The sequence below is a fragment of the Rhinolophus hipposideros genome (genome assembly GCF_964194185.1).
Source record: "Rhinolophus hipposideros genome assembly, chromosome: 23".
NCBI classification, from domain to species: domain Eukaryota; kingdom Metazoa; phylum Chordata; class Mammalia; order Chiroptera; family Rhinolophidae; genus Rhinolophus; species Rhinolophus hipposideros.
In genome coordinates, this window is record NC_138069.1 from 44,532,807 (window position 1) to 44,556,635 (window position 23,829).

At 56.5% G+C, this 23,829-nt stretch overlaps 1 protein-coding gene across 3 annotated transcripts in view; it reads left to right on the forward strand.

The window, feature by feature from the left end:
* Nucleotides 1–23,829, forward strand: part of MAD1L1 (mitotic arrest deficient 1 like 1) — a 281,851-nt gene that overhangs the window by 226,130 nt on the left and 31,892 nt on the right. For 2 of the 3 annotated variants that reach the window (XM_081036038.1, XM_081036036.1), the window contains exon 16: nt 19,775–19,965. In XM_081036038.1, the coding sequence (XP_080892164.1) occupies nt 19,775–19,965 (191 nt within the window). Of the gene's footprint in view, nt 1–14,245; nt 15,034–19,774; nt 19,966–23,829 lie in introns of those variants that run through there. The other variant, XM_081036037.1, reaches the window with a different exon arrangement.

Here is a 23,829-nt window from a genome sequence, read left to right on the forward strand (position 1 = left end):
ACTTGGGACAAAGGAAGGTTCCAGCCACAGGTTACACGTGAGGACTCAGGCTCCATGTGATTTGTGCCTCGTACTCGGTGACATGGCCAGGCCTTACTGTGGCCGTGTGCTCTGGCTGTGCCATCACAGTTAGATGGGGGCTGTGCTCAGCTTTGGGGGCAGGTAAGAAGCCCCACTTCTTGCCCAGCTCCTGCCCCTCAGCTATAGGGGGGATCTCAGAGCTGAGGGGCATGAGACTGCCGGAAGGGGACAGGGAGGGACCCGCTGCTGGGTGTCCTCCAGCTGTCCCTGCTCCATGAGTTGTCCCCTCTTCCACTATGGCACTGGGAGCGGCTGGGGGCTGTGTCCCAGCCTGGGTCTTTCCTTACCTCCCTCCCCTCTTCCATAGAACAGTGTGGTCTAAGCCACCTCCCAGCCTCGCAGCAGGAGGGGAGGGAGAGCCAGGTGGGCGCTGGGGCCTTTGCAGCGGCTGCTTGGTAGGTGGTGCGGCCGGCTTGGCTCGCAGAGCTGAGCAGGTGCCCGGCCAGCACCTCTGGAGAGCCCCGCACCTCACAGAGCAGCTATGGTTGGGCACCAGTGTCCTTGCCACCTGTCACGCTCTTGCATTCCAGCAGCCAAGAGAAGCTTTGTGCAGAGGCCCGTTCTGGGAAGGAGGTGTTCTCTGTGCTTGTGGGACAGGGAGCCCTGTGCTTTCACAGGACAGCTGCCCCTGGCCGAGCCATGGAGCCAAGGGGCCAGGGTGAGGCGGGAGAGAGGTCTAGAACCCCAAACGCAGGTGGCCTGGGCACCAGCATCTTCCCTGAAGGGAAGAGAAAGGAGAACAATTTTTGGAAGATCCAAACGGCGGCAGCCAAAGCGCACAAAGACCAAATGGGTCCCTCCCAGGGGCCTGGGGCCAGCCGGGCACCCAGGTGGCACACACTTGGGGCGACCTGAAAACACTGCAGAGGCTTCCAAACCGAGCCTGCAGTCGACCCTGAACCCGCGGGAGGGGGGTCAGACACCCAGATACACTGATACCAAATGCCGAACAGAACAGCGGAGACAGAAGGGCCGGCACTGGCTCCTGTGTGGGGTCAGTGCCCGGTAGTGGGACCACCACGTCGTGTGGTCAGTGTACACGTAGCTCTGCAAGCACAGCTATGTGTGAAGCCCCGTGGCTGCACACCCGCTCCAGCACTGGTGTCACAGTGTGTGTGTGGTGGGCTTTCATCACTGGTTACGTCACGTGGCCCTGACGTCTGAGTGTTGGCCATCTTCTGGTGCGTGTTGGCCATCCCTGCAGCCTCTTGGCTGGAGTCCATTCAAGTATTTGCCCATTTCTTGATTAGACATGTTCGTTGCTCTGAGTTGGGGGAGTTTCCTCTTCTGAGTGTCTTTCTCAGAGCAAACCTTTTTAATTTTGGTACACTCTGATGACCAGTTTTTCTTTTACAGGAGTCAGAGCTGAGAGCTCTGCCTGACCCAAGGTCAACATACTTTTTTCCTATATTTTCTACTAAAAGTTTTTTAGTTTGACATTTAAATCTGTGATGTATTTTGACTTAATTTTTTAATATGAGATTTATATTGAGGTACTCTTGCTTTTTGGGTTTTTATATGAATGTCCAATTAATTGTTCCACCATCATTTGTTAAAAAGACTATATTGCTTCCCTCAATTACCTTTGGGCCTTTGTCAGATCAATTGACTAATGTGTGTCTGTTTCTACACCCTCTCTTCTGTTCCGTTGATCTAATTGTCTGTCTCTTCGCTAATACCACACTGTCTGAATACTGGAACTTGATAGTAAGTCTTAAAATCAATAACATAATTCTCCCAACCTTAGGCTTCCTTTTCAAAATCGTTTTGGTAATTTTAGTTCTATTGCCTTTCGTATAAATTTTAGAATCAGCCTGTCTGTAGCTACACAGTCCTTGCCGAGGCCTTTATGGAAATCTCGTCACATCTATACATCAGTTTGGGGAGAATCCGTGTCTCTAATGTGACGAGTTTTTCTAGTCCAAAACACGGTACGTCTCTCCATTGATTTAGGTTTGCTTTTAATTCTTTCATCAGCATTTTGTGATATTTAGCACGCACGCACACGTATACTACCACATGTTTTGTTAAATGTATACTTAGTGTTTGATTGTTCTTTTCGTTTTTTGAGTTATTTTAAGTGTTTTGTTTTTTACTGTTTCCGTTTGTTCTTTGCTTGCATGTAGAAATATGACTGGTTTTTGTGTTGGTCTCATATCCTGCAACCTTGCTGAACTCACCAGTTCGGGGAGGGTTTTGTTGTTTTGGGGGTTTTTTCTTCTTGGTAATCATGTCTTCTGTGAATAGGGACTGTTCTATTCAGTTCCGTAAGACTGGGTACCTTGTATGTCGTGCTCTTGCCTTTTTGTCCTGGCCGGGGCTGCAGGACAGTGTTGGGCAGGAACGGGGAGAGCGGCCTCTTGCTGATCCTGATGTCGGGAAGCACGCAGCCTTCACGCTGAAGTGCGTGCGCGTGTGCTGCCACTGCGCATTGTTTGTAGACCTTCCTTTTGCAAGTTGGGGAAGTTCCTTTCTACTCTTAGTTTGTTGAGAGTGGGTATCATATTGGATGTTGGGTTTTGTCAGGTGCTTTTTCTGCACCAATTGATATGATCGTGTGGGTTTTCTTCCTTAGGCTGTCAGTGTGGTGGATTATTTGTGAAATTTTTCAATATTGAACCAGACCCTGAGCTAGCTCCCTTAGTAAATGCTCGATGTGCACCTGATAAGAGTGTGTATTCTGTCTTTTAATAGGTGTTTTTTAGACCATTTACATTTAATGTAATTTTTAATACATTTGGATTTAGGCCTATCATTTTATGACTAGTTTTGTTTGCCCTTTCTGCATTTAATTTCTGTTTCCCCTTCTCTACCTTTTTTCAGATTATTTGAACATTTTTTTCATATTGCATTTTGATTTATCTTATTTTTTATTATATGTCTTTAGATACTTCTTAAAGTGATTTCTCTAAGGATTCCAATACACATATGTATTTGACTTTTCACAGTGTACTTATAATTAATATTTCACCAGTTTAGGGTATTAAGTGGTTCCTCACCACACCCCATCTGCTGTGAAAATCTCACTGTAAATGTTACAATTATTGCTTTTAACTGTCATACATATGTTAAAGAACATATGAGAGAAAAATAGTTTATGGGTTTTGCGTAGACATTTAGAACTCCTGTCGCTCTCCCTTTGTTCTTGAAGTTCCAGATTTCCCTCTGGTGTCATCTCCTTTCATCAAAGAAGCTTCCTTTGGAGTTTCTTTCAGAGCCAGCTGCTGGTACCGGACTCTCGTAGTCGCCCTTCATCTGGTAGCTCTTAATTCTGTCCTCGTTCCTGAAGGACGTCTCTGCTGCACGTGGAATTCTGGGTCAGCGGTTCTCTTCTTTCACCACTTTAAAAATCAACATCATTTCTCTAGCTCCCGCCTCCGTGGTTTCTGATGAGTAAGCCATCCGTAGTCATTTAGGGGATCATCGCTGAGTAAAAGACAGGTGGTCAGAAAATGGGGTTTGTGAGTTAAAAGGGAAGGGATGAGAAAGACATACTGCACAAACACACCGTCTGATGGGTTTCAGCGTGTGTCCCTGTGATGCATGGGACACTGGTATCATCCAGGGGCCGGGGGCCTGTCCAGTGACAGCTGTGCTCCAGTTTCAGAGGTAAAACACTATTTCTAAGTAGCCTGTGACAAGCCAAGCACATACTTTGTGGTCACCACGTCTCAGATTGTCGGACATTTCTGACGTTTCCGTCGTCTTGGCTTTGGTGCTTCTGGCTTTGTTTTTCCTAACAGTTTGACTTTTCCTGGTTCTTTATCTGTTGGACTATATTCGGGAGATTTTGAGGATCACGTCATGAGATTCTAAGTCTTTCTGAAATTCAGTGGAGACTGTTAACCTCTGGGGTTGGTTGGTTTCAGCCGGCTGCTGCCACCAGATCCTAAGGGCTGTGCTTCTCCCGGCAGCTCCGTGTCGAAGCCTTCTCCATGCTGCTGGCACCCCCAGCGCAGGCTCCCTCGGTGCATTGGGTCCCGGCAGGGTCTGGCACGCAGTCAGGGCCTCGCAGCCTTTGCCGTACTATATAGAGTCAGACCTCCACACGCCCAGCTCGGAGATCCAGTTAGGGGTGCATGCACCACTGGGTGGGAGCATTCCCCAAACTCCCGCTCCCTGACCTCAATCTTCGCCAGTTCCCTGAGGGCTCCCTTCACAGACCTCTGGCCAGACACCCGGGTTCACTTGCCCTGCTCTTCATGCATTTCCCACAGCTCCATTAGTGTTCCAGGCCGACAACCCCTGGCGACAGAGCGGGAAGCCACAGGGAGTCACCCTACTCTCTTGGGGTCACAGTTCCACAACTCAGACAGAAGGTTCCTCCCTCGGGATTCTGGACATCTGTCCAGCTGCACCTGCACCCCCCAGGACTGCCTATGTACGGGGATAGAAGAGGATGGAAGAAAGAAAAGCGGGATTTCTCCTGGTTCTTTCTTGGGCCACAAAGCGAGGGCTTCTCTCCACACTCTCTGTCTGTGTCCGGGAGTCAGGTGCCTTTGCACCTGGGTCCGGTGACACCAGAGTCTGTCCAAACAGCAGCAGCAGCAGCAGCAGAGCTCAGGAAACGGGCTGCAAGCCACACCTCACCCAGTGTGAGGTGGTCATCTCAGTATTGCCACGACTAGTAAATACATGGACTCCATCATCAAAAGCTTCCAAGCATGAACTCTTCTAGGCCTGGATGGTTTCACGGGTGAATTCTGCCAAACACACTCTTCAAGAAAATGGAAGAGGGAACTTTTCAACTCATTTTATGAAGCAAATAGCAACCTAATTTCAAAACCAGTGACAAGACAGAAGACGAAATCTATAGGGATTTATTGTTGTATTTATTCCAGGCATGCAAGCCTGGTTTGGCATTCAAATATCACTTGATATAATCAACCATATCACCTTGATCAAATCCACTGATGGAGTAAAAGCATTTGACAAAACCCAGCACCTCAGAAACTCTCAGCAAACTAGGGAAAGAGGGGAACTTCTTCAAATTGACAAAGAGCATCTATAAAATCCCCCATCTGGCATCATGCGTGTGTGTGTGAGGGACCCCCCCACGTTCCCCTGAGAGGAGAAACGAGGTGCCGACGTCCCCTCGCCTCCCCTGATTACACACATCGGAGCCCTGGTCAGGGCGGCAGGAAAGAAAAGGCACACGGTTTGGAAAGGAAGGAGCAAGGTTTTCCTCCTGGCCGATGGCGTGACTCTTTATGTGGGAGATCCCGAGAAGTTCAAAAACAACCAGAAGCTATAAGGAGAGTTCAGCTTGTATCCTGCACCCTTGCTGAAGTGCCTTCGTGGGACATGAGTGCACGTGTGTATACGTGTGGTATGTATGCATATTACCTATTACATACGAGCAACAGCCCTGTGGAAACTGAAGTGAAAAGCATGACACCATTTCTATTCAGTTCTACTTACTGCACAGTGTTTTTTAACTGAAATAAAAATGGTACCTGTTGTAATGTGCATTTCTCTGATTGCCAGTAAGGAAGAATCTTTTATTTCCTCTTTGCAGAATTGTCTCATCGTGAACAGTGCTCCTTTATCTCTTTTTAAATTCATTTTGTGCATAAGCTTAACTTCTAGTTTATCCTTATGATTATTTTGTACAGAAAGTTTTAACTTGGGGGGAGATCTCATCTGTTAATTCTATTATTTTTAAGTGTAGGAAGTTCTTTAGTGATTTGATAAATAGTTCTATTTTCTTCTGGGACCTTTTGGCATTTTTTAATATTTAAACATTTAATCTACTTAGAACTTATTTTCATATATGATATGAGGTCAAGATCCAAATTGAGCTCTTCCCAGATCACGCAGCAGCCCTCTAGTGCCAGTTACCGTATATTGTAACACTTCCTTGCCCTGTAATTTATGTGCCCTTATCTTTGTTAAATTCTTATACATAATAGGACCTGTATTTATGTTTTCTGTTTTTCATTTCATTTATGTGTACCATATTTTTAGTAATTTTAACTTTAAAATATGTTTTATATCTGGTAGAGCAGGCATTATTCTCTTCTTGCACTTATTTTCTTACCCGTTTATTATTCTAAATGAATTTTAGAATTACTTTGTCAAGTCCAAGAAAAAGCCATTGAGATTTTGGTTTTTTATTGAAATTGCACAGGAATATAAATTGCTTTGGTAGGTGAATTTTCAGCTTCACTACGTCTGTGTGTCTGGGGAGGGGAGTGTGGGCCTGTGGGAGGACGAGGGGTCCCAGGCATAGGCTGGTGTGGCAGGACCCCCTTCTCCGGACCACGGAACCTGTCTGCTGGCGCTGGATCCGGGTAGTATGGGCCCCAGGCCTCCATCTGCTACGGTCTGGAGTCCAGTCGCCTCCCTTTGCCAGGTGCTGGTGCCACTGGCTGCCAGGGCCTGGTCCCAGCCTGTCCACCCTCTGGCCTCTGCATTGCTCACAGGGTACGGGGAAAGCGTCCCCCCAGCCTGCTTTTCCCAGGTTCTGGGTGACGACGCCCCTGCCCACACAGCCCCGCCCAGTCCGGGTCTGTGCTGTAGGGCGGCCCATCCGTGCCCCACACCTGAGCACGCGCGGCCTCCATTCTGCCCTCCCAGTGTCACCATCCCACGGGCTCTGCGGCCTCTCCAAGGCCGAGGACGGCAGGGCCTCACATAGCCCTGGATGGACAGATGGACAGTGTGAGGTGGCTCCCAGCCTCTGGGTCAGTTTGAAACTTCAGCTCCCTCCCCAGACCCATCTTCATGAATTTCTTTGTTTGTTTACTTTGGTTTTTGAACTCTCTGGTGAAGGACAGTGGTGGTACTTGCTCAGCCTAGGAGCCTGGGGCTGTGACCCTGGGCTCAGGCAGTGCACGCTCCTGGGGTTCCTGTTCTGTGGGGGCCCCAAACCCTGACATGAGGCTGATCACACAGTCCCCAGGCTGTGGGCTCCGTGCTCAGGAATGCGGACGCTAGCTGCTGCTGCTGTCGTCGGCCCCAGGGGTGGAGGCAGAACGCTCTCTGGGAGGAGAGACATACACGGCTGCACCCGGAAGAGTTCCACAGGTGATGGCCGGTGGCCGGACGGGGCACCCACCTTCACAGGCTGGAGCCAGGGCCCTAGGACCGGCGAGCGGGCAGACAGCACCCTGGAGCTTCCAAGGACCTGGATACAGGAGTCTTGCTCACCATCTGCCCGCCGGGTGGCCTGGGGAGGGCCCATCCCTCTTCTGAACTTAGCTCCCCCATCTGTGAAGCCAGGCCTACAGCCCAGCTCTGAGGACCCGGGGAAGCAGGTGGGGGGGTCGCTGACCTGCTGGCCCGGAGAGTCACTGCAGGGCCTCATTGGCATGAGGGCGTGCCACTGCCCAGAGCTGCCTGAGCAGACGTCCCTGTCACTGACTGCAGCTTGTCCAGAGCCCCAGACAAGCCGGGCAGGAGCCGAGCAGTGTCCCAGGTTTCAGTGGTCCTGGGCCTGGGGGCGCCGCTGAGGTCAGCCCACTGGTGTGTGCAGGAGCTAGGACATGTGTCCCCTGTCGGGCCCCGCCCCCCAGCTGCTTCCAGATTTGGGCCCTGTGGAGAACTGGTTGGCACTTTAATTACTGCGAGTCCCGGCCTGCTCCCTCTCCACACTCTTTGTTTATTCTTAGTGTCAGGTAATAAAGGAGAACACCATCAATTAGGTGTTTAATTGGAGTTGTAAAGAAGGCGGGTAATTTAATCACTGGGTGTGCAGGCCGGTGGGGCAGAGGAAAGGGGGGCCATCCCTCAGTCTCCCGGCTCTACTGCGTGTACACAAGTGCCAGCGTGTCCCGGGCCCAGCCCAGCCTTGACTCTATTCATGGGGTAGGACCTGGTGCAGTCCAGGGGCCACACCTCCCGTGTGGACACCAACCTACTCCCCAACCTCTATCCCCACCACTTTGGGGACAAGGTGGTGAGAGCCAGTGGAAACGAGACTGCCTCAGCGTCCCTGACAGCCGGCACAGGTAGCCCTGTGACGTCGTCCACAGAGGAGCCTCCCTCCCTGAGCTCCAAGGGCTGCCTGAGCCCTGCACGCACTTCTCTTCGGTACCGCACAGCAACGTGTTCAAAACAACGGGACATCACTACGGACCTGCCAGCCGGCCACACCCCAGCACACTGACGTCCCCAAGTGCTGGCAGGATGTGTGGCAGCAGGGACTCTCAGTCACTGCTGGTGGGGACGCAAACGGCGCAGACACTTTGGGTGACAGTGTGGTGGTCTCTTCCCAAACTAAGCACATTCTTATCATACGACCCAGCAGTCACGCTCAATTATGATTTACCCAAAGGAGCTGAAAACGCATTTCCACGCAAAACCCGCACACAGATGTTTACAGCAGCTTTCTTCGTCACTGCCAAAACTTGGAAACTACTGAGGTGTCTTCAGTGGGTGATGGATAAGCAAACTGGTCCATTCAGACGAAGAAGTATTATTCAGTGATAAAGAGAAATGAGCTGTCAGCCTTGAAAAGACACGGGGGACCTTACAGGCATATTGCTAAGTGAAAGGTGCCCCTCTGAGAGGCTACATGCTGTGTGATTCCAACTCTGTGGCATCCTGGAAAGGGCAGAACTGTGGGGACAGTACAAGATCACTGGTTTCTGGGGTTGTAGGGGAGAGCACAGAGGGTTGTTGGGGTGGTGAAAATAATCTGTGTGACACTGCCATCGTGGGTACGTGTCACCCTACATCTCTCCAGACCCCTGGCACGTCCCCACCACAAGTGAATGGTAATGCAGACTACAGACTCGGCCATAAAGCCTGTCAGTGTAGCTCCCTCAGTTGTAATGAATGTCCCATCTGGGGGGCTGCACATGGGGACAGCTGGGAAATCTCTGTGCCTTCCTCTCAAACTTGCTGTGAGTCTAGAACTGCTCTAATAGTCTTTTTGAAAACCGCAGCACCCTCCTGGCTGCCCGCGCTGCGGTGGACAGTGATTTCTGGTGCGTGACGTGGTGTACAGCCATTGCCGCCTCTAACTGGGGGGCATTTCCATCACCCCTGAAGGACTTCTCCTTTGGCTCGCAGCCAGGGCCTGGGCCACTCAGCCCGCAGCCGCAGAGCTCCCCCGTGTCCGCCGATGTGGCCCTGGGACGTGTCATGGGAGGGGCTCTGTGTCTGGCTCCCGCCACACGGTGTGATGTTTCCGAGGCCCACTCGTGCTGCAGCGCGTCAGTAGTCACTGCGTTGTGTTACCGGCTAATACTTCATTGGCACACCGCGGTTCGTTTACCCTCAGCGGTTGAGGACACTAGCTGTGGGGAACGTTCGGACCCGTCTTCCGTGGGCTTAGGTTTACGTCTCTCCTGGGTGTGAGTGGAGTGGCAGGGTGGTTGTACGGTACGTGTATGGCTTAAGTTTTTAAGAAGCTGTCCAGTTGTTTTCCAAAGCGGCCGCACCGCAGCATACTGGCCATATGGGGTTCCTGGTGCCCCACCCCCGTCCCAGCGTGGGTTCTTGTTCCACTTGGTGATCTTAGCTGTTCTCAGGTGTGAAGTAGTGTCTTGCTGTGGTGACCTCTCTAACGACAGCGACACAGTACATTTGCATGTGCTTAGTAGCCATTCATACATCTTCGGTGAAATGTCTTTGTAAATCATTCCCCCATTTTTTACCTAATTGTTTTCTTCTAACGATTTCGTAATACTGTCTTTGATAAGCAAAAGCTCTTAATCTTGATGAAGTTTCATCTGTCCATTTTTCTTCTATGCTTAAGTGCTCTGTTTGTCCTAAGAAAACAGTGCTTACCCAACGTTGTAGCCTCCTGGGGTTTTTTCTAGAAGCTTTTACATGTAGACCCTTGAGCCACATCACATTAATTTCTGTATTGGTGTGAAGAAGATGTCAAGGTTCATTTGTTTCCGTTCAGATATTCAGTTGTTCCAGCACCATTTGTTGGAAAGACTTTCCCCATTGAATTGTTTTATTGCTTTTTCGAAACTGTTGACAGTGTACGTCCCGGTCCAGGCTGTTCTGTTGCTCTGTTCCGTGTCTGCACGGACGTCCTACAGCCTTGAGGACATGAGTCCTGCCACCTCATTCTTCTTTTTATCGACTTCGCATTTCCATGTTCATTTCTGAGTTGACCAGCCCGCGTCTTCTGTTTCCTGAGTTGTCCCAGCACTCACCCAGTGCCGTTTCCTCTGCCTGCTCATGCCAGCTCGTTTCCTCTGCTGTCCGCTCATGCCAGCTTCCCCGAGGATAGCTGAGGATCAGCGTCGCAGTGAGTTGCTCCTGGCCGGCTGTCCCCACGCTGGCTGCCTGTCCCGCCCCCGCTTCTTGTTCTCCATAGCGCTTACCAGCTTCCAGAATACTACCTGTTTGTCCTATTCATTATGGGTTTTATCTGTGTCCCCGCTGTGCCCTCCAAGCCTAGGATGGTGCCAGACACACAGCACACTCCCAAATACCCAGCCAGCGTCTCCAAGCCACTGGCACGGGGGCTGCTCTGTTCACGCTGCTGGTAACTGGCAGGGCAAGCTCAACTCTGAAAGCCGGAGAGCTAATACCCTCAGAAAAGCCACCCCTGTTAGCTCCCCACGGCTGCCGTGACCCATTGTCTCCTCCTGGAGGCTCCGGGCAGAAGCCATTTCCTGGTCATTCCCGGCTCCTGGAGTCGGCCACAGCCCTTGGCTGCTAGCCCGTCCCTGCAGCCTTAGATTCCCTGCTGTCTTCCCAGAAGGACCCTCACGGTGACATTGGGCCCGTCTGCATGACCTCGGCCTCCCTAATTACTTACACCTGCAGCGTCCTTTTGCTGGTTGAGGAGACAGTGCCTGGTTCTGGGCAGAGGCAACGGCCATCCATCCATTAGAATAACTTCCTCCCTCTGACTTTCACCAGGTACTTAGGACTCAGGGAGGGAGTGGGTCGCAGCAGTGAGCGCAGCTACATGTCCAGTCCTGGGACAGATACTGTGGCCCCAGTGGGCCTGCTGGGGGCAGGGGTGGAGGGGCGCTCCGGAAGCCATGCCACCCAGGGCGGCAGCCCCCAGGCTAGGCTTCTCCCCTCCCTCGCCTCGCTCTGCTGTGACAGTGGACGGTAGTGCGTGTATGGTTCTATGGCTCTTGTGTGGTCAGGGTGGACTGTGCTGGGCCGTGGGGAATTATGAAAAGGGGTCGTATGTGCTGTAACTGGTGGACTTCCCACGACACCAGGGCTGCTGTCCAGGCCAGACAGGGGCCGAGCGCCTCGCTGCCGTTTGTCCTGGACCGTGAGGCGCTCACACCCCAGGTAGCCCGCCCCAGGGACCACGCTCTCCCACTCCCAGGCTGGGTGTGCTATGCCTGGCGCTTTCTTCCTGACGGGCAGAGCCAACCTGCTTTAATCTGTTCACTCCCCCCACGCCATGCCCCAGGGAGGCCATCTCCGGCCCCTCAGGGCTGCCTCCCTGTCCCCCGGGAGCCCCTCTGTGCTCCCTCGCCTTCCCTCCTCCCAGAGCCTTCTCCCATTGGCGGCTGCAGCTGCTCGACTCGTTCTGGCGTCCTGTTCCTTGATCTGCTGCCGTCTGAAGGAGTCACTGCATTTCAGGTCGCGGCCTGCTGCATACATTAGCAGTTTTAATAGACTGCCTCGTCTCAAAGGAAGGAGAGAGAGAAGATTGAAAACTCTTGTCTTGCAGAAACCAGGCAGATTGACTGGGAAGGGACTCCGTCAATACAAGATGAGCTCCAAAAGGCCTCCCTTTTCTGAGGGGCAGCTTGACTTCTAGGGCTCGGGCTTCTGGAAGCCCACAGTAGGCACTCCGTGACACACACAGCCAGCGACCAGCTGGAAGCGGCCAGAGCACCACACACTCCGCGAGCTCACCTCAGCGGGCATGCTGTGCCAGACACATCTTCTGCCCTTGTCCCCCAGCAGCGACCACTGACCTCTGTGCTGCCCGACAGGCCACCTGCTGTGGCACATGCAGAAGGAAGGTGCCAGCAACGGGGGTCAGGCAGCGGTGCTGTCCAGTTACATCTTGGGGGTCTGGGGCGTGACGTACTTGTGTGCTTCTCTCCGCTGATGGTGTCTGGCTCTGGTGGGTGTGGGAGCCTGGCCGTGTGCTCGTAAACACCAGAGAAACGAGTACAAATAAGGCAGAGGTAGTGAGTTCTGTGAAGGTACCACACTCGGGGGTCCAGGGGCACCCCTGCTGAGAGTTGGTAGGGAGGCCAGCCTGTCCCACCCGAGGCAGTGCCCAAGAGCGGGTCCTCAGGGCAGTGCTAGTGCCGCCCGCTGGCCTTGGGGACCCGTCCCACCCTGCAGTCTTGAGTGTTTGGCTTCTCTGCTCCCTCGCTGGTGACATTGAGCAGGGCACTGACCTCTGTGCCCACATTTGTCAGAGGCCTGAGGAAGGGGCACGCTGTGCCCTCCCACCAAGACTTAGCTGGCCCTTCACTCCCTAAAGGGCCCGCAGTGCTGGGAGCCCCGTGCCCGGTTAGGCTCAGGGATAGCGTCCTGTAGGGCTATCACCGCTCTCTGTTCTCAGCAATGGGGGAGGGAGCCTTCCTGAGAATATGATGTCACATCAGCGCCTGCCTGTCACCCCGGGACTCTCCCACCCCATAATCTGGTGGGCTGTAATTGCTAGTGTCTTTCCAGATCATTTTTGTGCAAGGTGACAAGCTGTTTGCCGGAGTGAGCCGTTAATCACACAGACGCCCCTGTTGAAAGCCAGCACCGAGCTTACCCAGGCAGTGTCTCCCAGGCAGCCTGGTAGTGGCACACGCACTGCTCATCTGCATATAATTCCAGGGCGAGTGTCTTTTTCTTGTGTAAAACGTGCAATTTCCGGCCCAGCGGGGGGACACAGGCTCATAATGGAGACTGGGTCCCAGGGGCCTGTAGCTTCAGACAGTTGGGCGGCAGAAGGCACTGGGCAGTGGGCAGTGGGGTCTCGTCCACCTGTCGCTGAAGCCAGCAGCTGGAGACCATGGCGCCCTGCCATGCCCTTCCTTGGAAAGGCCTCCCTGCCTGAGTGCTGTGTGGGGAAGGCATGCCGGGGGGACCTTGAAGCCGCCCGGCTGGCACGGGCACGGGAGGATCTCGGCAGACTGGCACGTGCCCCTCGTTGCCTGCCAGCCACCCTGGGACCTGCCCTGGAATCCGGATTTGGGACAGGAAGGCAGCCTCCGAGAGGAGCCCGGCAGCGTGCTCGTGTCCGGTCCTCAGTGGCCCCCTCGGCTGTGCGCGGTGCCTGGGGCATGGGTCCGGCGCACAGGCCTGGCCTGCTCCGTCCACATGGCCTACCAGGACCAGGACACAGACCCACAGCCACAGGCCTGCAGTGTCGACTCCCACAGCTGCTAATAAAACTGCATAAATATTTGATGCCTAATTATTAAATATTTAAAAATGTAAAACTGAAATAGTTTAGGAGTTGTGAGACATGAATAATTCATCCCTGGGAACCTTGGGCCTGACAGAGCCAGCCCTCCCCACACCTGCCTGGGAGGCCCAGGAGTGCCATGCGGCCTGGTGTCACCTGGGGCGCCCGCAGCACCACCTGGGGTCCCTGCCTCCCAGCACTGGGTGTGAGGGTGGGCTGGGCAAGGTAAAGACCTCTGCAGCACAGGCGGGTCCCTCCATCTTTGTTCTGCCGCAGGGACCAACGCAGAACAGCTGGCTTTTATGCCCCCAGGCTGCCTTCCCGAGTTTGGGGACACCTTTTGCCTTCCTCCCCGCATCTTCTCCAGACCCAGCACCTGATGGTCCTCACTGTGGACAGCTGCTCCTGTGTGGCCTCACTGTCCAGTCTCATGGCTTGAGTTCCCACCTAGTGACGGCCATCCCTACTGTGTGTCTTTTCTCCAGATCTTTTAGACACTGAGTGGTCACTTCCCTCCGCCTGTCCTGGGCACCTTGAGCCTGACTCAAGTGACAACACCGTCCTCCTGTGCCCTGGAGCGTGCTGTCTGCCCTGAAGACCCCTCCAGGCTGGGAGGCAGAGATTGGCGGGCAGTGGGCCTGGGTCGGAGGCCCACAGACTGCCTTCCTGGCCTTGAGCCCAGCTGGAGACTGCTTACCTGGGGTCCTGGCAAAGTGCAGAAAGTGCCCCGCGCCCTGCAGCTTCCAAACTTGCCCATCAGGCCTGCCCTTGGCAAGGCCTGCATGCGCCCTAGCACTTTTTGTTGTGTTTCTAAAGCCCGAAAAATCTCAACATTGGCTGTGTTCTTTATTCACTTTTCAGAAAGAAAAATGACTCTGTCCTGAGTCCCCAAAGGGAAATTTCAAAAGCTGCTTCCAGGTCCTGTACAGAGCGCTGCTACAGGGGCTCCTCCGCGCTGGGCCGCGTCCTCACCCCTTCTCTCAGCTTTCCTCCCGGGGACCTCTGCCCAGATAGCGAAGGGGCATCACCCGACACGTTTACTGGGCTAAGGAGCCGCTGCCCCTGCAGACTCAGAGGAGACACGCAGCCCCCGTCTGACTCACAGCCTGAGCTCACATGGACTCTATTCCCGGCAAACCCCCCGGGTCCTGCGCCCTCCCTGTGGGTGCAGGCCTGGCCCTCAGGCGCTGGGGCAGTCCTTAGTCTGCTCCTAGCCCTGTTCTGGAAGGCGCATCACCTCGCCCTTTAGCTCAGCCTAATGTCCCTAAACCAGGCACTCGTGTCTCCTCTCGAGGAGACCAGGGCCATCACCTGGCGGGACACGGAGGAGTGGTGATGCCCCTTCTGCAGACCCTCAGATACCACCTACGGGGCTCTACCCGTACTGTGTCTTCTGGTCCTCATCACTGCTATCTGTGGGCCGCTGGCATCGCCACCAGCCAGACACTTCCTGCTTTCCAGGACGACCGAGTCTCTTCCTCTCCACCATCTGCTTCTCATCTCCTAGGACTTTGTCCACCCCCAGATGCTGCTGCCCCTCCCCCCACTGTCATCGCTGGAGGGAGAGGGAGACACACGCGTGTTCCATCCATTGTGTCTCAGGGGAGGTCTCGCGTGCTTTACTTTTGATTAAACTGACTACAAAGCTTCCCTGGGGGTTGTGATTTAGGGTTTATGGAGAAATGGCAGTAGTACTTTCCATGCTCCAGGCTTCTTGCATTGCACTAGGGACACAATAATGACGAAAAGACTTGGCCTTCGCCTCCTCTGAGCTCACTCACCCCTGGAAGAAATAAGCATTAATGCAGAATTTTTATAATACTTTATTTTGTTAGGATAAACGCTATGAAGACGATACTCTGAAGAAAGACGTGGTCTCACCTGGCAAGGGCGTGGGCTGGTCACTCGCAAAGGCCTTAAGGCCACGGAGTGGACGTGGGGCAGGGAGGACACAGGGCCTGACCCTACCTCCAAGGCCGGCCTGGGCCGAGGCTGCTCTGCTCCGTGGACCCAGCTCCCCACTCGGGGGCTCGACGGCTCCCAAGCCATCTGTCTCTGTATGAAGGGCTGGCTTCCCCACAGGGTGGCTGAGCCCCCATGGCACCTGCTGTGCTGTCACCATTTTTCTGGACTCACGTGGGCCAGGCCAGCGCACCAGCGGGGAGCCGTTGCCTTGCAGTGTCCTGGGATGGACGCAGAGGCTGAGGCGCTCAGAGTGGGAGGTGGTTGGCGGTGTGTCTGTCATCCAGAAAGCAGCCACGCGACATGGCGGCCACTGCCAGCAGGGCATCTGGGAGGGGGCAGACCCAGTGCCCTTCGCCCACGGCCCAGCTGACCGTGGCCCGGTGCCATCTGGCCTGGCTCGGGTGTAGGCACAGCTCTGGCCCACAGGAAAGAAGGGATGTGGACAGTTGACCACAGGGGCTGCCCTCCTAAGAGCCATTTGCATCTTTAAAAGTGTTTCTGCCGCTGTCTTGTCTGCATGTGCGTCTGAACACTCCGAAGAATAAGCGGAGTTTGGAGGAAAATGCTGGCAGTGCTGGGTGTTTGCGCCCCTTCTGCAGGTACTGGCCCCAAGTGGGGGTTGCCTTGCACTGGTCTGAGAGCCAGATGAGCTGCTGCGATGCTGGCCGCCTGGGACTGAGTAAGAGCATGGAACAGGGACCGTTTCCGTCGCCCACCCCCACCCTGCTCGCTGCCCTTTCGCCTACAAACTGGCAAGAAGGAAATTGAATCACTGTGGTGTGTGCACTTTTAGTGAAACAGAGGCACAGTTGGGCTCTGTGGGCCAGTGAGACCATGTGCGGGGACCCTGAGAGACCAGGCTGGGCCTGGCGTGTGCTGTCTGTGTGTCCCTGCGGCCCCCCATCCCTCCGTCTGTCTGCCTCTCACCCCCTCCTCGACGATAAAGCCATTGTCCAGACTTCAGGCTGTGAACTGGATCTGCAGACTTGTGCAGTGAGCTCTCTACCCTGAGGCCCCTGCCTGGGGGGGGGCCGGGGGGCGCTCTGGCTAGCCTCTGTCTAACACCGTGGTTTATTTTGGTTCTGAATCCTGCCCACGCGCTTTCCCAGCTGCCTCTGAAATTCCAGGTGCCAGGTGTAGGGGCCAGGTGGTGGAGGCGGGGTGCAGGTCAGCTGTCAGACGGCCCCTTCACCGAGGCTGGAGCAGCCAGGGAGCCTGGCCCAAGCCGCACGTCTGGTCAGAGTAGCCGGTGCTGCGCAGGAGCCCTGGGCTCGCTGCCCGCTTGGCCTCCATGCCCATCCCCAGCCTGCACAGCCTCTGCCTGCCCTTCTGCCATCGCGTCCTGTCTTCCCTAATGCCTACTTGTCCACTGCCTCCTTTCTCCCTCCCCGTCCTTTGTCCCTCACCAAGGACTTACAGACAGCCCACACAGAGGGCGGCAGAGAGGGCAGGGGGCGCAGGGGGCCTCGCCAGGGACAGGTTAGAAGGGAAGACTTGGACAGGAAAGGTGGTGGTTACAGGCAGTGTCCCTGGTCAGTGTGCCTGGAGAGCAGGGGCCAAAGAACAGGAAGGGCAGGAGAGGCGAGGGCGCATCTGGGCCTCAGCAGGGGCTCAGAGAGGGTCGGCCTGATCCCAGGGCTGACTGTCCTGGAGGGGAGCGGACGGGGCGCCTTGGCCGGACTCCCCAGAGCATGTGCGAGGTCTTCACCCCGAGTGGCCTGGGGCATGCGCACAGCAGGGCGAGGTCCAGTGGACGGCCCAGGAGCTTGTGGCCTCTCTGCAGACTTGACGGCCAGCTGTGTGCCCTGCTGGCCCTGTCTGCCCGCATGCGGTCGTCACCAGCTGCCAGGCCTTGATGGAATGGCTGCGCGGGCTACAGAGGGGTCACCGCTGGCCCTTGGCTTCCGGGCTGAGGAAGCTGTGCACATTCTGGGGAAGGCTGCATCATGACAGTGCCATGCCACGGCGGAAGGCCACCTTTTAGTTGTGTAATCCCAACCATCGTGTGAATTATTCATCCACGTTTATGTAAGCGATTGAACTACAAGAATAATGGCAGGGTCAGGACACTGACTGCTGTGCCCAAATCAGTGACCGCTCACAGCTTCCCTCCCTGTCTCACTTCATCAAGGTGGGTTTGGCCTGAAAGCTGCAGCCCTCAGGCCTCCCCAGGACCAGGCAGATGGGTTTAGGCGCCTCTTGACCTCCACCAGGCCATGTGACCTTGAGGACCTTGCCCTCTCTCCAAGCCCCCATATTCTCACATGTCGAAGGGGACACGAGACCTGCCTTGTAGCAGTGTGAGTGCTGTGCTGGGTGACACGTGAGCACTGTCCCTGGGGTCCTGGTGCCTGGCTCCCCAAGAGCGCGTGTGGCGCACCCGCCCCTCAGGGCAGGGCACGTCCCCCCAAGAGGCGAGGCCCCCACTCCCCACTGAGCCCGTCTACCTGTAGGAGTCACGCACCGTGGAACAGACAGGCAGCACTTGGATATCTGTGGGCAGCGTGGCTGCTTCCTTCTCCAAGGTCAGGCTGCATTTATTACCAAAATTTAATTTTCCCTGTTGGACACCTGAGATCTGTTCAAGGCCATGCAGCTTCTGACAAGGGTGAAATATCGCTGTGCAAGTGTGGTCAGTGGGTGTTTCCTGCTGGAGGAGGGTTTCCTCCTGCTGACGGAGCCTTCCTGGGTGGGCTGGTCGCACAGCTCCGGGCCGGGCACTGGGGTCAGAGCTGCCAATTACCCTTTTGATGTCATAGTCTGATTACTCAATTAATCAAGGGCTTTGTGCCCACATCCCCGGTAGGGAGGCTCTCAGCTTGCGAATAGCAGTGTCCGCCAGGGGCAGCGGAGCCGGTGATGAATGGGGGGCAGATGAGGGCAAGGCGTGTGGCCAGATGGACAGGCGCTGAGTGCGGCCCCGCCATGCGCTGTGGAGAGGCCAGTGGGCACAGGGTCCTGGTGTCAGGAGTCCTCATTCAGAACCAGAGCATAGCCAGTACCAGGCTGCCCACAGAGCGGCAGGCGGTATAGACAGAACCTCAGGTACGTGTTCAGAAGCTGGCGTGTTCCGGAGCATGAGAGGCTGTGAGGTAGTTGCGAGTTTGGTCCTGGAGTTGGACAGCCCAGCCTCTGCCACGTGTCTGTGACCAAGGGGCAAATCTCGGTGTCCCTGTTTGCAAAACAGGGAGCGAATCTGCCCCTGCCTCCTCACAGCCAGGTAGCCAGCTGAGCTCCCGCCATCGGTAGGCAGAGGTGACCCGCACAGCACTCGCTGCCCTGCCCCCAGGACCTAGCAGCATCCTCACAACAGCCCCTGAAGGTGGCTGCATGCCCCACGTGCCCCAGGAGCCGCTGGGCTCAGCGATGGGCTCGTGGCCGCAGGTGGGAAGGGTCTCCACTGGCTTTCTTTCCCTGGAATGCAGGCTCACTGTCCCTCGTCCCCCTCCCCTCTTCCAGGGAGTGACCCTGAGTGAGCGCTCGTCGTAAACTGGCTGAGTAGACGCTGCCACGTCTCAGCCCCGCCAAGGAGCTGCTGGTTCCCGGCCTGCACGGGATGAGAGCAGCCACACCACAGGTCCTGTGACAGCCTGAGGAGGAGGGACTCTGTCCCTGTCACAGTGCGGAGTCCTGGGGCTCACAGGCCACAGGGAGGGCAGGACTCCAATCCAGGGCCCAGAGGCCTGAGGTTTTCCCACAAGCGCCTGGGCCAGCTGGGCTCCCGTCCCGCCAGGGCCACGCCGAGGCCCTGCGGGGGCTCCTCGTCCTGCTCCACCCGGGAGCACCAGGAAGCATGTGGCTTTGGAGACAACTGCATGTGTGCGTGTGTGTCAGGCGAGCCAGCTCGCTCATTAATGGGGACATCGGGGTTCGATCACTGGGAAGGCACCTTGGGTGAAGGGTTCGTGGTAATCTCTGTGTATTCTCCTGATGGCTTCGCACGGCTGGGTTCTCCCGTGACAGCTGTAAGCTGGCGGGAGTGACAGGTGGTTCAGGGCTTCTGCCTTGTGCTGTTCAGGTTGGCCTGCACAGGGGTGACAGTGGGCCCGCCTAGACCCTGCCGCTGAGGGAGCCTGTGGCTGCACGTCTGGGTGACCTGCAGGGGACCGCAGGGCAACACGACCCGAATGACCTTTGCGCTCATGCCCCCCCTCACACCTGGCTGCTTCTCAGCCACAAGAACTGGGCTGCAGACCAGGGAGTGTCTGTCAGTCACCAGGGCACACGTGCGTTGCTGCTCTGAATCGAATAGCTTCATCGCCACCACCACCAGAAGGCCAGGCCATTGGTCCCTCAGTGCTAGGCACACGTCAAGTCTTGCTGACGTGGCAGGGGTCTCTTCCTCGCCCTGCAGTCAGTGCCCTCTGGCCCTGGCACCCTGCGGCCCCTCGTGGCCTGTGAGCTCACCTCCCCCTCCTTCCACAGAGCTGAAGAAGCAAGTGGAGAGCGCAGAGCTGAAAAACCAGCGGCTCAAGGAGGTCTTCCAGACCAAGATCCAGGAGTTCCGGAAAGTCTGCTACACGCTCACGGGTTACCAGGTGGACATCACCAGGGAGAGCCAGTACCGGCTGACATCCATGTACGCCGAGCATAAGGACGACTGCCTCATCTTCAAGGTAGGCCTGCCCGTCCGCAGCCGCTGTCAGAGCCTGGGAGGGCACGTGGCTGGCGCACCTGGCCAAGGGGCAGCACCAGACCGCTGACCCTCGGCGCCCATTCTCACTCCTCTCTTGGTGTCTGCCTGCTGCCCATGTGTGAAGGTTGAAGACGATGGCACTGGCTTTTGAGGGAAAGAAAGAGCCTTTATCACTCTTGGGTCACCATGAGGGGACAGGAAACACCAGTCAAATCTATCTCCTCGATCCAAGGTCCAGGCCGGGTTCTAAGGGGCTCGGCGGACAGGGCTGCAGAAGTGCTGGTGGGCAGGTTCTCACGGGAGGACCTGGGACCTTAGCGTGAGGGGCTTCAGCACCGGACCCCCGGACAGCAGCCCCTTGGCTTCTGAGGGGGCTGTGTGGCCCAGTCCCGATCCTGTCCGGTCCTGTGGCTTCGGGGGTAAAGAGAGACCTGCGCTCTCCTGCACGTGATTCACTGCATGGCTTCAGTTTGGGGTGTTGTCTCTGAAAAGTGGCTGTCTTGTCAGAAACAGGACCACTTTGAGCTGGTTCTGCAGTCACACCTTCCACCTGTGACTGTCGGCCCGTCCCTGGAGGGTGGGACAGCAAGGTTGGGGGGTGTCAGCGTTGGCAGTGCCCACAGGGGGCTGAAGTAATGGGGTGAAAGCCATTGGTGGGCCAGGGAGGTGTCCTCGACGCCGCCAAAGCAGGCAGCTGGACCATGGGAGGTGAGTGGAGCGCCCCCCAGCCTCCCAAACACTGGAAGCACCAAGCCTCCAAGCTCCTCCCGGGGGCCAGGGCGTCCAGCTCTCAGGGGCCCAAGGGGGCTTGCTGGGAAAACCCCTGCTTGTTGGGTGCTAAGAGGACAAATTTGGAGCTGCTGAGCCTTCTGGCAGGAAGTGTCTGACCTGGGGACCAGAGCTGATGGTGCTGGCAGACCCACCTGTCATCTAAGCTCTGTGACGAGAGGAGCCTGCCGCCCCTGGCTGCTACCCTCCGCCCGCTCAAGGCCTGGCACGCAGAGTGCTCCCTGAGGATTTATGGGTCGGACAGACGGACGAAAACGGAAGGAAAAATATAGACGGCAGACAGCAGATTGCGGGGCCGAGATAGCTGCCACTGCCTGCAGATGGTCACTGGCTGCCAGGGACCAGGCAAGGCAGCCCATGTCGCAGCATTGCCCACAGGGCACAAGAGTCACCCCGCCCAGCGCAGCTGCTGACCCAGGTGAGTGCCCTGGCCGGCCTGCAGGGCTCAGCTCCCGCCCATAACGAAGAGCTTGACGCAGACGCTCTCTGGGGTCCTTCTCACTCTGCCTTCTGGATTCAGGAGGTCCTACTCACTAGGGCCACCAGGAAGGGCCTTGAGTGCACTGGCGGCCCTAAGCAGGAGACATGGAGACGGGGTGACCACCAGCTCACGCCGCGTCACGGCCCTGCCCCCATGGAGAGGGGGGCATCAGGCTGGGGCAGTCTCCTGGCCACTTCAGTCTGTTTTATTTTCCCAAAAATGACTTTTCAGCAGGAAGGAGGCTGACAGCAGAGTCAGAAACAGCTGAGGGCTATTCAGGTTGAGTGGGCTCTGCTGGAGGACGCAGCTCCCGGCAGCCACGCCTCGCTGCCACTGTCGTAGGTGGGGGAGCAGCCACCATGCTCCATGCTGACGGGCGGGAAGGCTGAGCACCTGCTGGTCCCACACACACCGCATACACTCATATCCTCACACGCATACACGTGTACACACACATCCGTGCTCACACACATCTGTGTTTGCACACACACACACACACAGTTGTGCACACTTGCAGTCTGCCTCTGTCTGGTTGTACCCAGGTCAGTGCATCTCTGGGGCTTCCCACGGGCACCTGCTCCTGAGAAATCAAATTATAGGGAGCAGGAAGGGTGGTGGGAGGAGGCTCCGGGTCCCCTCCTGTCCCGAGAGGAGCAGCCTGAGTGGGTGGAGCCCCGGAGGTCTAGTCTGCAGACAGGTGGAGCCCAGCCGGGCAGCTTCCCACACCCCACACCTGAGGCCCTGTCACTCAGGTGCCTGTCACAGCAGGTTCCTGCTTGGCCGGCTCGGAGGCCAGCAGGGCAGGCTCGCACCCAGGCTCATCCAGTCCGGGAAGCAGGTCAGGCAGACGGCCCCGTGTATAACCAGCTGCCGGAGTCCCCACGGCCAGTCCCTCCCCAAGCGTCTCTGCTCGTCTCAGAGCCCCTTCCCCTGCCCTCCTCACGTGGTATGGCCCTTGCCGGGGGTGGGGCCCTGGCCGCCTGCTGGGGCATATTGACACAGGCTCAGATTCCTCTTTGCTGCCTGGGGAGTAGACGTGACCTTCCAGCTGCCTCATTCTCTCCTTATGGAGCAGCCCTGTGAATAAGCTGTGCTCATCTGCCCGCCTGCCCCCCAGTGTGGTCATGATGGGTGCAGACTGCTCCGCCGTCCACGCCTCCTGGCCCCGCCTCGTGTGGCCCTCCAGGCGCCCTCCTCTCTGGTGGACACAGACAGACCACCAAAGTCCTGCGGCTCACTGAGCCAGGGCGACCGAGGGCCAGCTGGGCAGCCTGCGAGAGGTGGTTCATGGAGGAGATGTGATGGGCAGCAGATAGGGACGGGGCTCCCCAGGGCGTCCTCTGCCCCCGTCCCTGCCCTGGAGTGGGAGGTGCAGCAAGAGAAGAGACTTGGACGAGGAGACATGCCCAGGCTGTGAGGACAGGTGTCCGCGTGGCCCAGCAGCCTTGTCTTGCTGGTACCTTGGGGTTGCCATAGCAACAGCTCTTGGCTGGATGAGGGAAGAATTAGGGGCTTAGATGGCCCTGCCCTGCCCTGCCCTGGAAGGAACTCCTCTGCTCACGGGTGTCCTGAAATAAGGGGCTGCCTCTCCTATCCCCAAGGACAACTGCCCTGGTCAGATGTAGACCTAGAACCCACCCCTGACACCTCCGCCCCACGCGGCCTCGGGACACTGACGGTGGCTTCGCCTGGCACGCACAGCGGTGGCCTGTGTTCGTCTTTCTTCCTCTTTCCGCACAGCATAGTTAGGACACAGCCTTCTTGGGGGTGAACTGAGAGCAAAGGGTCTGAGACAGGCACACTGTGGCCCCCTGGCCTCTTGGTGGCTGGCAGTGGGCAGTCAAGAGGCAGCCCCTCATGGAGCTTGGCAAAGGGGGTCTGGCCCCCAGGCCGATGCCCTGGCCAGCAGCTTCCTGGAAAGCGCTCTTCGCACGTTGGCCTTTGTGTTGGGGGAGGGGCCAGTCCGAAACCAGGACCACCCCTTATGAGGCTGGAGCAGGGGGGTCCCTGCCGCCGCGGGCCTCTACCCCATGTCAGTTCTGAGGCCCTTGCGTTGGGTTCACGGCTTGAAGGTGTTTAGGTAGTGGGAGGAGTCTGCCTGCCGTCCACCGACGTCTTCTGACTGTTCCTGCCGGCAGTTCCCCACTCGGCTGTCTTCACGCTCATTAGCCCCTGACTCTAAAGCTGAGATGACCCAAAGTTGGGAGAAGGTGGCATGAGGGGTGCGCTCCCACAGGCACGAGCGTCCCCAAACTAGTTTTGTCCATGTGTGAGGACCTCCTGTCCCAGCAGCCTGGCCCTGGGCACTGTGTCTCCGCTGTCACCACCCGTGCCTGAAGGCCTGTCATCCTCATCCGACTCAGCTCTCACCTCTGCTGGTCAGCCACCCTCAGGCCGCCTCAGCCGACACAGGCCACTCACTGTCTGGTGTGCTTTGGGACCTGGCGACACTTTGGAATTGGAATGACGTGATTGGGTTGGGAGGCAGGCATGTGGGATGCAAGCACAGACCCAAGGACTGTCGAGCAGGCGACTTCCGGGCCTTGCCATGGGCTGGCGTGCTGGCCGCCGTGT